The sequence below is a fragment of the Diprion similis genome, chromosome 6, assembly GCF_021155765.1.
Source record: "Diprion similis isolate iyDipSimi1 chromosome 6, iyDipSimi1.1, whole genome shotgun sequence".
NCBI lineage: Eukaryota > Metazoa > Arthropoda > Insecta > Hymenoptera > Diprionidae > Diprion > Diprion similis.
In genome coordinates, this window is record NC_060110.1 from 4,113,688 (window position 1) to 4,127,359 (window position 13,672).

Sequence of the window (13,672 nt, forward strand, 5' to 3'; positions counted from 1 at the left end):
ATAGGGACTGCTTGGAAGCCATTAGAATGAATGGCTATCTTTATCGAGGCTTTTGTACTGATCTGCTTAGCATGAAGCAATGTGATGAAATTCGTCTGTTACTATGATGAAAAGATATCAGCAATTGTCAATCGATATGAAGATCATTCGTGGTGGAAATCAAGCCAACTCTTGTCGAATCTGCAAGTCGAGACTTGACAGTTCGCAAACGACAGACCGTTACCTGTTAATGTTTTGAGAGTTTCCAGATACAGTTCTCCAAGAACGTCAAGATGAGTTTAGACTCAGATTTCAGGGGAACAAAGGACACGTCAATTCTTTTCAAGACTTATCTCAACTTGTCTTTGGTCATATTGATCGTTTCGTATTCTCCTCAGATTTCCTTCCTGTTGATGTTGGATTCCCAATAAGAAGAGCTGTAGTTGAACTGTATTCTAAAAAAGGAAATTCTCGAGCCCTTGCGATGCCATGTTTTGCTGTTGGCGCGTTTTGTCTTCAAGGAACACCGCGGAACGTTTCGGTCGCGAAATCCTGGAAGCTGATAGAACGAGTAGAGGTGAAGTCCGAAAAGAAAAAAAGAGACGTGATTTGCAGTACAACTTTCTCAAGGTTTTCTGCTGCTGGTTTTATCTTCAGAGTTAAGGGGACTCCGGGTGGTGTTCGGGAAGACGTGTGAGCCACAAGCTTCGATCTTTCCAGAGAAAAGAGGACAATTTTATTTCTGCTTGAATGAAGAAATATCGAGAGCAATGCTTCTTCCTTCGAAAAAACACTTCACCGGCTCTTTTTATTTTCTCCCCTGAAGCCGTGTACATAACTAGCAATATGTTGGAACTGGTCTGAAATCTTGGAAGCTTATGTCTGGGTCAGAAAGTAAAATATCAGAAATATAGTCTTCAGTTAAAACGGTTTTCCGACTATTTTTCTGTTCAGGCGGTTTCGACCGACCTCTAAGATCCTTGACAGTGACAGAACTCCTGACACAGATTTGTTTTCAATGCCTATGTGAAAATCGAACTGGACATCAACGACACTTTTATTGTAAAGCAGAGAATGATGTAGGATTTAAGATAAGAAGCAATGACCATTGATACTTTACGTACCTGTTTACATCGACGTCAGTTGATTCAAGAATCGTTCTTGCCTTGTCCAAATGCCCGTGCTCAACCGCAGCGAACAAAGCTGTAAAAATAAAGAAGAGGAAAACTTTTAACATTTAGTTTTATTATGTGATTGATATTGGTTTTGTAATTTTTATTTTCCGTATCGCTTATCGTGGCTTTTTACTAAAGTACGTTTTGTTAATAAATGAATTATATTTGTGGCGATTGGAAAGGAAATGGAAGTGGTAGATGTGGCGGGATTTGAGAATACCAAACATACTATATTCGTTGGGAAAGAAAAAGCTAAAAACGGCAAATGATACGGTGAAATAAAATCATAAAATAATAATAGATACCATGTAAGTGTATGTTGAGACTAGGTTGTGCCGTTAGAGGGTTCAGGTGAGTCGCGGACACTAGATGAATTTGTTGTTGCTGTTGATGTTTCTTTTTTCCAAACCCCTCCAGGAACTCCATCCCTTGTCGCGAGGCCAACACTATGCAAATAAGCGGAGAAAATAAAGTAAAATAGAACTAAGAATAAAAATATGTACGTATATTAAGGTGGTCCTTATTTAAGGTTCGGACGAATTTTTAATCAGGTGCCCCCCAAATCAGTTCTAAATAATTTTTTTACCTCAACTTTAACCCCTCTCATCGACAGGATGGATTTTCCCATATAAAATACACGTGTTTCAGACACATTCTCATTATATATTTTATTCTAAGAGTAATAATGTTTAAAAAAATCTGTAACCGCGAGGTTTTAGTGAGCATTAATGCTACTATCTGAGAAAAAATTCACATCATCATGCCAGGCGATTTTGACGAATTGCGCACCCTCGAAATGTGACTTTTTTTTTTATTAATAAAATATAATGTGACAATGTTTTTGAAACCCGAGCATTTTAAATGAGGAAATCCATCCTGTTGATGGTAGGGGTTAGAGTTGAGATAAAAACTAAAGATCTGAAAAAATTATAGAATTGTTTTTGAATTATTTGGCGGTGATTTAAATAAGAACCACCCTGATGTACATACATGCATTCGAAGTTACATATTACTGGCAGTAAGCACTTCAGGTGTAACTTTGGTTGCCTGTTTACCGGCGAAGCATCAAAGCGCAGGGGATATGAATTATTTAATTAATAATAGAGCTGCTGTATAAACACTAGATTTCTTCTGATCAGTACGAGAAACTACGTAGAGAAGTTTTTCGGTTGCCCATTGTTCATTAATCTCACTAATCTGACCACTGTTTATAAGCAGAACATATATATAATACATGAGTGTAAAAATCAGGGAAAAATATAGGAGATATGTAGGTAAAACGTTGTTGATTATGGGATATAGTTTAAAACGCAAGTGGTAGAGGAGGGTAGACACGTATAAAAGCCATTAGAACGGAATAGAAATGATGAAAAAATTGAACAGAACTGTGTATATACTTGGTAGAGCACGGATCAGTATCGATAAGAATATGGTTATATAGTAGATGATTGTTTATTGATTATGAACTTATAAATTAATTCGGTTGTTAGGTGTGAAACAACCGAGGATTTTGTAATTTTGTGATAACATTCTATATCGAATCCAAACCTCGGTAGAATCGTTAATCATTCTTTATTATTAATTTACTGATAAGCAATTTTGACTGTTGGGTGTGAAAGTAATCGAGGGCTTTGAAACTCTGTGGAAATATTTAGAATAGAAATAGTTACGCTTATATTTTAATTAGTCAAGCTATGATGAGAAATTGTAAAAATAAAATATTCAAGTTCCTCTGAAAAAATGACAAAAACTGAAATCCTACTTTAGATTAAGACTTAAAATGATCGTATTTTAGAATAAAACTTGTGCGAAACTAGTCTTCGAACGAATCCGCAAGATTTTTAACGATTTTACGTCAAAGCCTTTCTTCATAATTGCAGTATTTCCTATATTTATTCGACTTATTGTCTCGAGAGAGAATTATCGAGAACTACAGTTTTTTGGCCGACCAATATCCTCAGGGAAAAAACAACGATTGCTAAGTTGAAAAACCGAAAAAAATAGTTCCAATTTTCTAGCGCAGATGCAGAACTTGGAGTTCGGACCGCATGAATTCAAAAGTCATCGCTCGTCGACTATTGGCGAATAAAACTTCATTCTGTGAGCCTAATGGAATCCAGGCAAAAGCTGATGCATTTCAACGATAATAGCAATGGCCTCTCATACTATGATCAGAGGAAACGGGCATTTCCGCAACGAATCTCAGGAAATGTTTATACATATAAAAGAAAATTACCAATTAATTTACCCTTAATAAGACTGTAATTTCACGGAATGTATCAAGAGGGTTTTAATATCTGCATTAATTCTGCGAGGTGATGCGATTCGTGCAATTTAATTCGATGAGAAGGAAGTTACTGCAGATCAGCTGATGGCGAATCGAAGACTACAAGAAATTATAATAAATTGATCTATACAGCGAGTTCAAACAATGAATATTCCACCTAGAAAGATTTTCATCCAATTTCTGAGGATGCATTTACCTTAATGAAGACGGAAGCTTGTGATTTTGATACGTAACTTAACTGATAGTTAGATCCATGTTGACTGGAATCTTAAATTACATCAGAACAAATGCATTTGGATTCAATCTTGGATTAGAAAGTCTGGAATGGTTTGCAAAAAGTTTATTTTTTTAAACTTCTATTTCAAACTGGCTAAGTTTGAAGAAATTTTACGGAAAAATATTTCAGTTAAGTTAACGGGGAATGTATCACTTGTGCCTCGAAATTTATTGGAGAAGTTTTTCAATACTAATAGGATTCAATTCTGTATAAATCGAATCCAACAAAACTTCACATATAAATAAAACTTACGGAATACATTGTATATATATCGGTACTTTATTTTGAGTTTTTCTCCCCCCTCCCCCCCCCCCCCTCCCTTCGCCGCGCTTTCTCACTCTCTCTCTCTCTCTCTACGATTCGTTGAAGCAAAACGATTGATCACGCAAAGCACATCGCTGTGCGTATTTTAAATTGAATACCGAAGAGAAGGTGTACAACACGCAAGAACGATATCAATATTTTAAGGGGACACGTCAGAGAGACTGAACTTTTTCGATTGAAATGAAATTTTAACTAACAGTAATGTTTCATGAAATAAGTATTTTTCTGCATGTTTGGATTGATTGCAATACATTCAAACGATTCGTGAATAATAGTTGAAATCAAGTAAAAAATTCTAGTGGTTATCTAAAATATGCTCGAGTCATATTTTTCTCATAAAAATTTGATGCGATTCCGCAAATGTTGTTCAAATGAAATCCTGAGATGGGATTTTGTTGAATTAAATTCTGAGATAGGATGTTGTTGCTTTCATTGTCAGCCGACGATTTGATAAAATGTTTGTTTGATTGAGAATTGATCTTCATATTATCAATTGCTAAAAAGTGGCATAATTTGATGACTAATCTTCCGATTGCAAATTGGATGCTAAGTTTTTTCTTTACATTATCGGGACAGCTGTGAGATTATTTAGAATTTATGTAAGAAATAGTGTGGCGTGAAGAGTTTCTTTTTTGATAATATCGATTTTAATGTTATTTTAACACTTCGAAAAGTTAATTTTTAGCTTCAAACGAAGCCTCGTAAAAACCAGAACTCAGGAGCAAAATCCTAAAGAGTGACTCATGCGATTTGAACTTATCAAACTCTAACCGAAATATCTCGAAAACTATACAAGTTGAGAAGCTGTTTTTGGTTTCATTTTGTATATAATCAAATTTTATATGAAAAAAAAGCTCCAGACTATTATACAGCTAAATGTTTATCTTGTATTCGATACCAACGTTTTAGTTGAATGCATTGAATTACCGAATGAAAATGCTTATTACGCAAGTTTGTATTACTTTTGATTCGGACTATGAGTCCTCTTCATCTTCAATCCTACAATAATGAAAAGTTTTGTTCTTAAACTTTGGAAGCTGAATAACAAAACTTTTCTATCTAACAATTTTCTGATCTCGAATAAAACTTTAGAGAATCTCTGGACTGAAATCGATGAAGATATTTAAAAAAAAATACAGTCATTTCCCCAAAGCACCGAGTACAGCAGACCAGGCACTAACGGGTGGACAATTAGGTAACGTATGTAGGGTCAAAATGATGAAACGTACTCGAACCTGACGAAGAAGTGCTCAGTCTTCGGCGCCAGTTTATACTCTGCAACGACTGGCTGGACTGCGGGCTCGTTTCATCGTCCCTAAACTCTTTCGACACAATTTTGCACTTAGGTTTATTAGGGCGTAAAGTAGCGCTCTTCTTGCTTGTAAGAAAGTTCGTGATATTATCCATGGTCTTTGGTTTGGGGGGTTTCAACGGATTCGCGTAAACCCCAATACTCGGCATTGTTTCACCAGCATCGCTTGGTCGGATTTCCCTTGAACTAGCGTCACTAAGGTCGCAAAATTCGTTACCAAAACTCCCCGCATTTTTCCGAGAGACCGGAGAATCCGGTTCGCCGATATTCGCCAGGGTGCAACTGCAGGCGTCCGAGTTCGTCGAGCTGTCCAAACTGAACATGGGATTCTCGTAGGAGTTGAACTCGCCCAAAACTATCCGCAGCTCAGAACCGCCGCCATTTTCTGAGTCCCTGGTCGTTTTCACCTGCCCCTGAATTTTGTCCCGGCGAATAAAAAAGCTGCCCGGACTTCTTGGCGACTTTGTCAGATCTTTGGTAGCGACGGCGCAGTTCTCTACCATCGAGGATGACCTTTTCACTTCGAGACTCTTCATTTTCGGCAGATTCTTCTTACCTCGGCCACGGATTCTGTCCGCGAACGAAAACTTTTCGACCTTCATTGTCACGGTCGAATTGTTCGTCGAATTCCCATCGCTGTTTTCGCCCTCTTCCTCGGGCGAATCGTTCTGCGATACATGCAAATCAATTTTTTCCTGCTTTGCTTCGAAGCGAAAAGCTTCCTCGTCAGCAGCCTTTCGAGACTTTTCCTGAGTCACTCGGCAGTTCGAACGCTTTGTCTTCGGGTCGGTAAATATTTTCAGCGGTTCCTTAACCGCCTTCGAAGCAATTCCCAGAGGCGATGCACTTGCCGGACGAAACATTTCTTCGGGATTGTGCTGGGAGACTGCCGGGTATAACGAACTCGGAGGCTGAACAACAATCATGGAATTAGCGTGGCTTCGAATCTTTGATACCAGTTTCAACGACGCTCTGACGGATCGCGATCTTTTTAACGAAGATATCGGATTACTCGATGATCTTCGGCTCAACAGCTCCATTTTGGGGCTAGTTGAGGCAGTTTTGCGAAATTTCATCGCAAATGGTTACAAACGAACATTCGACATTTCATCGGCCATCCTCGTCCATTTCCTAATAATTTATACACGTCAAGTGATTCCTCTTCATCTTCTTTGCCTCCGAAAGTAAAGCTGAAAATTTAAACTTTCTTTCTTATAACCATTCCAAGTTCTTTCCACAATAGGGTTCCTCAAATTTTCATAAACGTGAATCAAATACGACTGCTTCTTCCAAATATCAAGATACTAAGGTTTCGCCTCCGCGCCCCATTTATTTTCAACATACGGAAAAGCAACACATGAAAAGTGTATTCCGAAAAGCATGAGTTGATGAAATTACTTATACTGATAACATGAATGCAACTGTATTGCAACATTAACCGCCATAATGTAGTCTTGCATTTAGGTGTTATCAATTGCACTCAGATCCTGTTCCGAGCTAAATACTCGAAAGAGTGCAATTCAATCGCGAGAGACGAAAGCCATCTGGTGAATGTATTACTAAGATGGCGCTGCGCCGCCGAGAATGCCATCTGACGACTAACGCTCGTTTCCTCCGACATAGTTTAAACGGCGTTCAATTTTTTCTGTACAGTTTTCAGGTAGGCTACACTGAATTTAAACTTTGATTACCGTTGGAGGAATCGGGCCTGAGATAGTAAAGTAGGCGATAGAGAAATACCTGGCTGTTTGGCTAGGATGGTAAGGTAGGCGAAACGACACCCGCCGCCATCACCCAGTGGTGGTCATAATTTCCAAGCGCATAATGTATAATCTATGTCAAAAGTGAATTGATCGTATTTTTTTAATAATTTTTTCAAGAAATGGAACCTATTTTGCATAACTTATATATAATGTATATCCGATGTCACTCTCCAGCGCATAAGCCATCTGTATGCAAAAAATCAGATATCGAAGTCCACGTGTTTTAAACACAAAAAGGGTTTAACAGCCCGATTCTATACATAATTTTTAGCAAAAGGATTGTAATAAATTTTCATTTATTACTACAATATATAAATGGGATGAAAACTACAAAATCGCAATAGTAGATTCGTAGTTTTCGTGCAATGTCTTTTATTTCTGCATGAAATAAAAAATATTGGAGCTGTTAAGCTCTTCTGTGCGTTTAAAATACGTGAACTTCGATATCGTTAAAATCGACCAGAGCACCCCCTTAATCCACGCAAGAGTTCGTAGAGTTTCTCCTATATTCCTAGCAAATACAAGTGGAAAATAAAATCTGGATACGAACAACAAATGCGACAACCGTAAAAAAGGGGTGCTCGAGTCACTGGCTCTCTTAATTCGTTAAACTTGATTCAATTCCTTTGTCAAAGTGATCCTCAACAGCTGCGCGGTCCCGCCATACGCGATGGTGGCGGCCAACGGACGCCAGCAATAAAACTTATTGGACAAATAAATTGACCAAGTGTCCGCAGAGGAAGACCCTTGCAGGCTCTTCTCTGCTTAACAGCCAATTGTATATACTAGAATTACTTAAGCCCGAAGAGGTTTGCTCTGAGTAAATAATAAACGAGTGTTTGAGGCTTATTTCACAATCATTCAGAATATACCGTTGAAACTTAACTAGCTGTAGCGCGATCGTATGTAACGAGTATTATTCTATCACTCTGAATTCGAATATTTTAAGTGATATGATCGTGTAAATTGCATGTATTAGGGGCCATTAATTAATTAATTAAAGGTCCCAAACAGGGGGGGGGGGGGGGGGGGTGTATAAAAGTTATTCTTACGTAATACTTTACGAATCGAAATGTACATAATAGACATTTTCCATTGAGGAAAAAAATGTCCGTAAAGCAATGTGTCGGGGAAAAAAAATTTTTACAGAAAATTAAAGGGCAGTTTCAAAGGCTATTTTAAATAATTTCCATAAATTTAGACGTTCCACAAACTATGAGATCTATTTTTTTTATTTTTAATATACAATTTAATTTATATAATATTGTTATTGTACAAATTTTTATTTCATAATAAGTTTTTAAATAGTAAATGTGTTCATATTTACACACTTTCAAGTTTATTAATGAAAACTATAGGAAATATATTATGTAAGAAGTGGGGGGGGGTTAAAATGATTAAAATCGTCCTTGCGCAATTAATGAATGGCCCTTTACCTTTCTGAAAGAGAGTCGAAAGGCAGATTTTGATGGATTGAGAATGGGAATGAAATTTCCACGCCCAAATTTTTTTCTGGCTAAAAACCCTTGAAGCAACAAAATTATCTGTAGCCTCGAAAAAATTTAAGTGACTTGTTCTTTGATTAATTAATTTTGATTATCGAAAGACAAATGTTTTCACCCTCTTCTATCTATCTTCCTCTACTTGTTTGTTTTCTTCTTTCAATCGTATTACGTTTTCCTCTACGGTTTCGTTTAAGCGAGTTGCAATTATTTTCATTATTATATATATTATACGTAAATTTATTTATGAGCTCATCATTGCTCCCGATTATATAATATGATTGTGAATCATTATTAGGATAAGTTAGAATATTCCTTAACAATAAATATCCGCAATGCAACTATTAATGAAATTCAATGGATCGTATTTAAATGCGTGACTGTGAATAATCGTGCAGGAAACAAGTGACTGACTATGACACACAGTTGCACGCGTGTAGAAAAAACGATTGCTTACTACTGTAGCTTTAGTGTTCTATTCTTGTATTGTCAGTGGTCTTCGGTTTTATACGGTTCAAGTGAAGAATTATTATATTCTAAATAATTATTTTTTTATATTGAACGTACGTAGGTATTTGGTGAATCAAGAAAACGAGCGTATAAGAATCCAGAATTTTATGTGCGAGAATCAAGTGAGAAATAGCTTGCATATATAATGAAAACAAAAGAAATTACGTGAAATACGTGTATAAAGAAACTATCTGGGACAAACATAATCATTATTGGAGTAATTTAATTGCTTTACACAATGTTAAAGTGTTTTTCTTTAAGAATTTTCCGTGGGAAATGCTTGGATCAACATCATGCGAGAAGGGCTGATATCAGTGTAGTTATTATACATATACATTTACCAGGATGCACCATAAAGACGCTTGTATAAACGATAACACCATGGAAAGTCGGAGCGTTGACTTATTTTCTCGTACACATGAATGCGACAAATATGATTATGATCCTAAGATAAATTTATAAATAGAAGCATTCACGGTTGGAAGACAAACCACTCGTGGTAAAAAAAAAATCTATATTTGTTTGCAAACGTAGCGGAAACCAGAACTCTCAAGTAACCAATAAAATAGTATAAATAATTTGTAACATAAGTATATTATTTATTAGAGAAATACTTATTTTGCAACTTTAGAATTGTCTGAAATTTTGTGAAGGATATATTGAAGCAGCATTCATATTTTGCGAACATTGTTCCGAAATTATTTTAAATTAACTAATTAAAAAAAAAAAAAGAAAAAATCATTATTTCACAAATTGAAAACGATTTTAACGAGAAATTTCGGTGAAATGCAGAAAAAAAAAAACCACTAAAAAACGAATGAAAAAATCTTTTCACCAATTTTTAGATTATAATATTATACGTTTTGAAAAAAAACTTTCAACCTCCTGCGATGATGAAAGTGTATGCGCAAGGAATTTTGGACACCAGTGGGCAGATTCATTTTCGAAACGGTTCCTGTGCATACATTTTTGTAATATGAAGGTGAAGACTTATTTTCAAAAGATATAATGTCATAACCTAAAAATTGGTGAAAGGAATTTTTCAAACGATTTTTTTCAATCGTGTAAGAATTGAAATATCGATTTCTGTCCAAAAATTGATCGAAGTCTATCCATTATATAGTCAAGATATCAAAATTTGAACTTTATGATTTGATATTTAAATTCTAACGAATGTAATTCGCAAGACCTCTTTTCCTTACGTGAAAGATTTCTAATCCAAAATATATTAGAAAGTCATCTCGGATAAATGAAAAAAAAAAGGACAAAACGTACTCAAATACAAGTCAATTAACTACTTTTGTGTCTTTGAAGAAGTTACATCAAATCACAGCAAGTGCTAGGTAAAGAATTCGAAGCCCTTGTGAGAAACGTCGTGTTACTATCATTTGTTTTAAACTAATGATGTTATTGTTCCGTGGAGAAGTGAACTCCCACTACTATCGGTAAATTCGAATCCTGTACTAAAAATAAAAACGTCGGAGCATCGATGAAGACCCAAAATTCCATCAAATTTCCACATTCCTAATTTTGAATTCATTCTTGATAAATTTCAGACCTTGCAGGAAGAAGAACGGTCTTCGGTACAGTAAGTGTAGTAAGAAAATAATTATTTTTCTAAAGCCCATTGTTATCTGTGATTAACTGTATTCTGAAAGTCACTAAGAAAAACAGTGAATATGATAAATATTGAAAATGAAATTGATTCTAACCACCGTAAGCAACATATCATGAGTAACTTAAATTTCAAGAAGAATAATATCATTTTATTGTTCCACCACCATTAAATCGTCACTAAATTACAAGAAAATTTAGTACCTACGAATAGCCATAATCAAACAGAAGAATAACATACACTAGATTCTATGGTTACAGCTTAACTTATGGAAAGTAGTAGTAAGTGGAGTTTGAGGTTCACGAACTTGAGTTAACGCAAAACTTTTCCACATATAGATCATCTACAATACACGAAAGTTATCCATAATCGGTGTCGTTTAAAAAAAATTAACTTATCAGCATAGAAATTTAATAAAAATATAATATATCATACGTATAATCATAGAAAGTTACACACGCTGCGCGTCGAGCAAAAATATCAACATGCATGCAGCTTGGATCTGGATAATTAAATTTCGGAATGACACGATTGAATGGTGCTCGGTAGGTCGGAGGCATTGTTGACGAACGTATCCGAAAGTCGAGTAATTGAATTTCCGTTGATTGCGGACGACTCGGGGCGTAACGAGAGACCGGGGGAGGAAAAAATGTCGATATAATCAGGGCTCTTGATTTCTATTGTTGCGGAGTTGGCCGAGCCGGAAACGTCTACGGGCGTCTCATTTCCTCTCCAGCTTTTCAGACTTCTAACCTGTTCTCGTTGCGCAAATTTAGCGGCGATACAGTTTCGCCACATTGTTCGACATCTCGGAACGACAATGAAGCGACTCCAAAGAAGCGTGCCAAAAACTGCGAAATGGCATAATGTCTCTTGTGCGCCTGAGATACCTGCGCGCAGCAGGGTGACACGAGTTCCCCCTTTAACTTGTGACGTTCTATTACCACAGCAGTAAAAATAAACGTTGAAGAAAAAATTTACCAAGTAAAAGTAGCAGCATTGATTATAATATGTAATAACAAAGAATGGAAACTTCTTTACTTTTGTTTATGTTGAGAATGGGCTGCGAAAAATTGTGTTACCAATAAACGTGAGGGAAGACGACTCAAAGCTCGATTCAGATGATAATGTTTTGCAATAGATTGTCGCGAATGAAGGAAATAAAAGTGAAAGATAATAAAGGAAGAAAAAACGTGAGCCTAAATAAAAAGGGAAAAAGAACTCGAATCGGAATTCCCGTTTAATTCGGAGAGCCAATCACTTGTGCATCAAATGAATGATTTCAATTCATTTTAAAAGGATGCGAATATAAGACAGCTGTAAAAATGATGAATGAATTTTGGGAATTTCACATCATCTCGCGAACGAATCATTTAATTCAATCGGGCTTTATTTTTTTCAAAAGTGTGAAGATCAAGCTTAGCTTGCAAATTTTTTTTATTTGGATCGATTGATAGAAAACATTGTTATTGACAATAACGTCAATCTTTTCGCTTGTTAACATACTTTGCAATACTTATGATATATCTCGAAAACTGTTGAAACCAATTTTCTCTTCAATTTTAGACGAAAATTCGAATTTCAACTTCAAGTTGTCAAAATTTGTTAAAAAATAAATAAATAAATAAATGAAAACAGCACGTCGAAAAAAAGGATAAACCATTCAAGAATGCTGTCTCTTAATTTGAAGTAAAGCGGTCGCATGTCGCCGAAAGAAATTATGGTGTAGGTACGTGATTGTCAATAACAATGCTTTCTATTGATTGATTGTAATAATATTCGAACATTGCTTTTCATTTCCGATAATAACTGAGTATACTTGGCGATTTTCACCGATTTCTGGATCGGATAGCATTAGAGAAAATGACAACAAATCATTGCAAGACTCTAAAAAATTATCTAAAACGCTGCAAATCAACAGAAACGTACAACAAGAAAGAAATCAAAGAAACGAGAAAAAAATAGAATGTTATGAATTGAAACCATCCGTCGTTTATACGCTACAATGATTTCCATGATTTTCAATGCTTACTGCATGATTATTTATTCATCGTCAGCACTGCGCTTTGTTTTTAAGTAGTTTACAATGATTTCATTATATGGTTTCAATTATCGCGTTAGATACTTATCTCAGTTATCTCGTTATTCCAAAGAATATTTAAATAATTTAAATTCCTTCGATCGTGACAATTTGTTTACCATTACTGTTAAATTGATAATTATCTTAAGCTTATGGCTCTCTGATCGAGTCCCTTGAACTTTCTTAGACAGAAGCAAAGAAAAAGGGAAGAAACATGATTTAAATATGAGAGAGGAAATGGGGTGGCCGCCTAAAGGGATTCCAAACTCCTGCAGGTTTGGAGAGAAAAATGTTACGCAGGTGGAGGTGGATTTCTTTCATTACTGCCGCCTTAGAATCCTCATATATATATATATATATATATATGTTACACCGGGAAAAACAGGTTTTCATGGAAAGTGCAGACTTATGTGGGTACATAGGAATGTCGCTCAATTCAAGACGAGATGCGATAAATCGACCATTCGATAAAGAGCGCTGTGTATTCGTTGGCACTCTAGGATAAAGCTCACTGTCGAGAACGATTGTCCACAGCAATGATTTTTTGAAGAACCACCCGGTATTACAATATTTATTTTTAATCTTTTTGCGTATTGTAAAAAAAGTGTTATTTCGCAGCGTGATCTGGATGAAAAAAATTTGTAATAATATGCGTTTTTATACTCGGAAATTAAATTTTTAGTTAGCATTCAACAGAAGCATATTTTACAATATTGGTATCCCGATTTCAGAACAGTGTTCAGTTAGCTTTACAACTGTTACTAGATTGTACAACAAGGAGACAAGTTAGATTTTTTTTTGATAAAACAAAACTTTGCCTCCAGGTGCTGCACACGATATGCTTTACG

At 35.8% G+C, this 13,672-nt stretch overlaps 1 protein-coding gene across 6 annotated transcripts in view; it reads right to left on the reverse strand.

Annotated features, from left to right (window-relative positions):
* LOC124407632 (ankyrin repeat and fibronectin type-III domain-containing protein 1) overlaps positions 1-13,672 on the reverse strand; it is an 85,987-nt gene that overhangs the window by 20,835 nt on the left and 51,480 nt on the right. For 2 of the 6 annotated variants that reach the window (XM_046883939.1, XM_046883941.1), the window contains 2 exons: positions 1,460-1,600; positions 1,104-1,182 (listed from right to left, as the gene is read on the reverse strand). In XM_046883939.1, the coding sequence (XP_046739895.1) occupies positions 1,104-1,182; positions 1,460-1,600 (220 nt within the window). Of the gene's footprint in view, positions 1-1,103; positions 1,183-1,459; positions 1,601-5,271; positions 6,471-13,672 lie in introns of those variants that run through there. The other 4 variants (XM_046883940.1, XM_046883943.1, XR_006929328.1 and 1 more) reach the window with 3 other exon arrangements.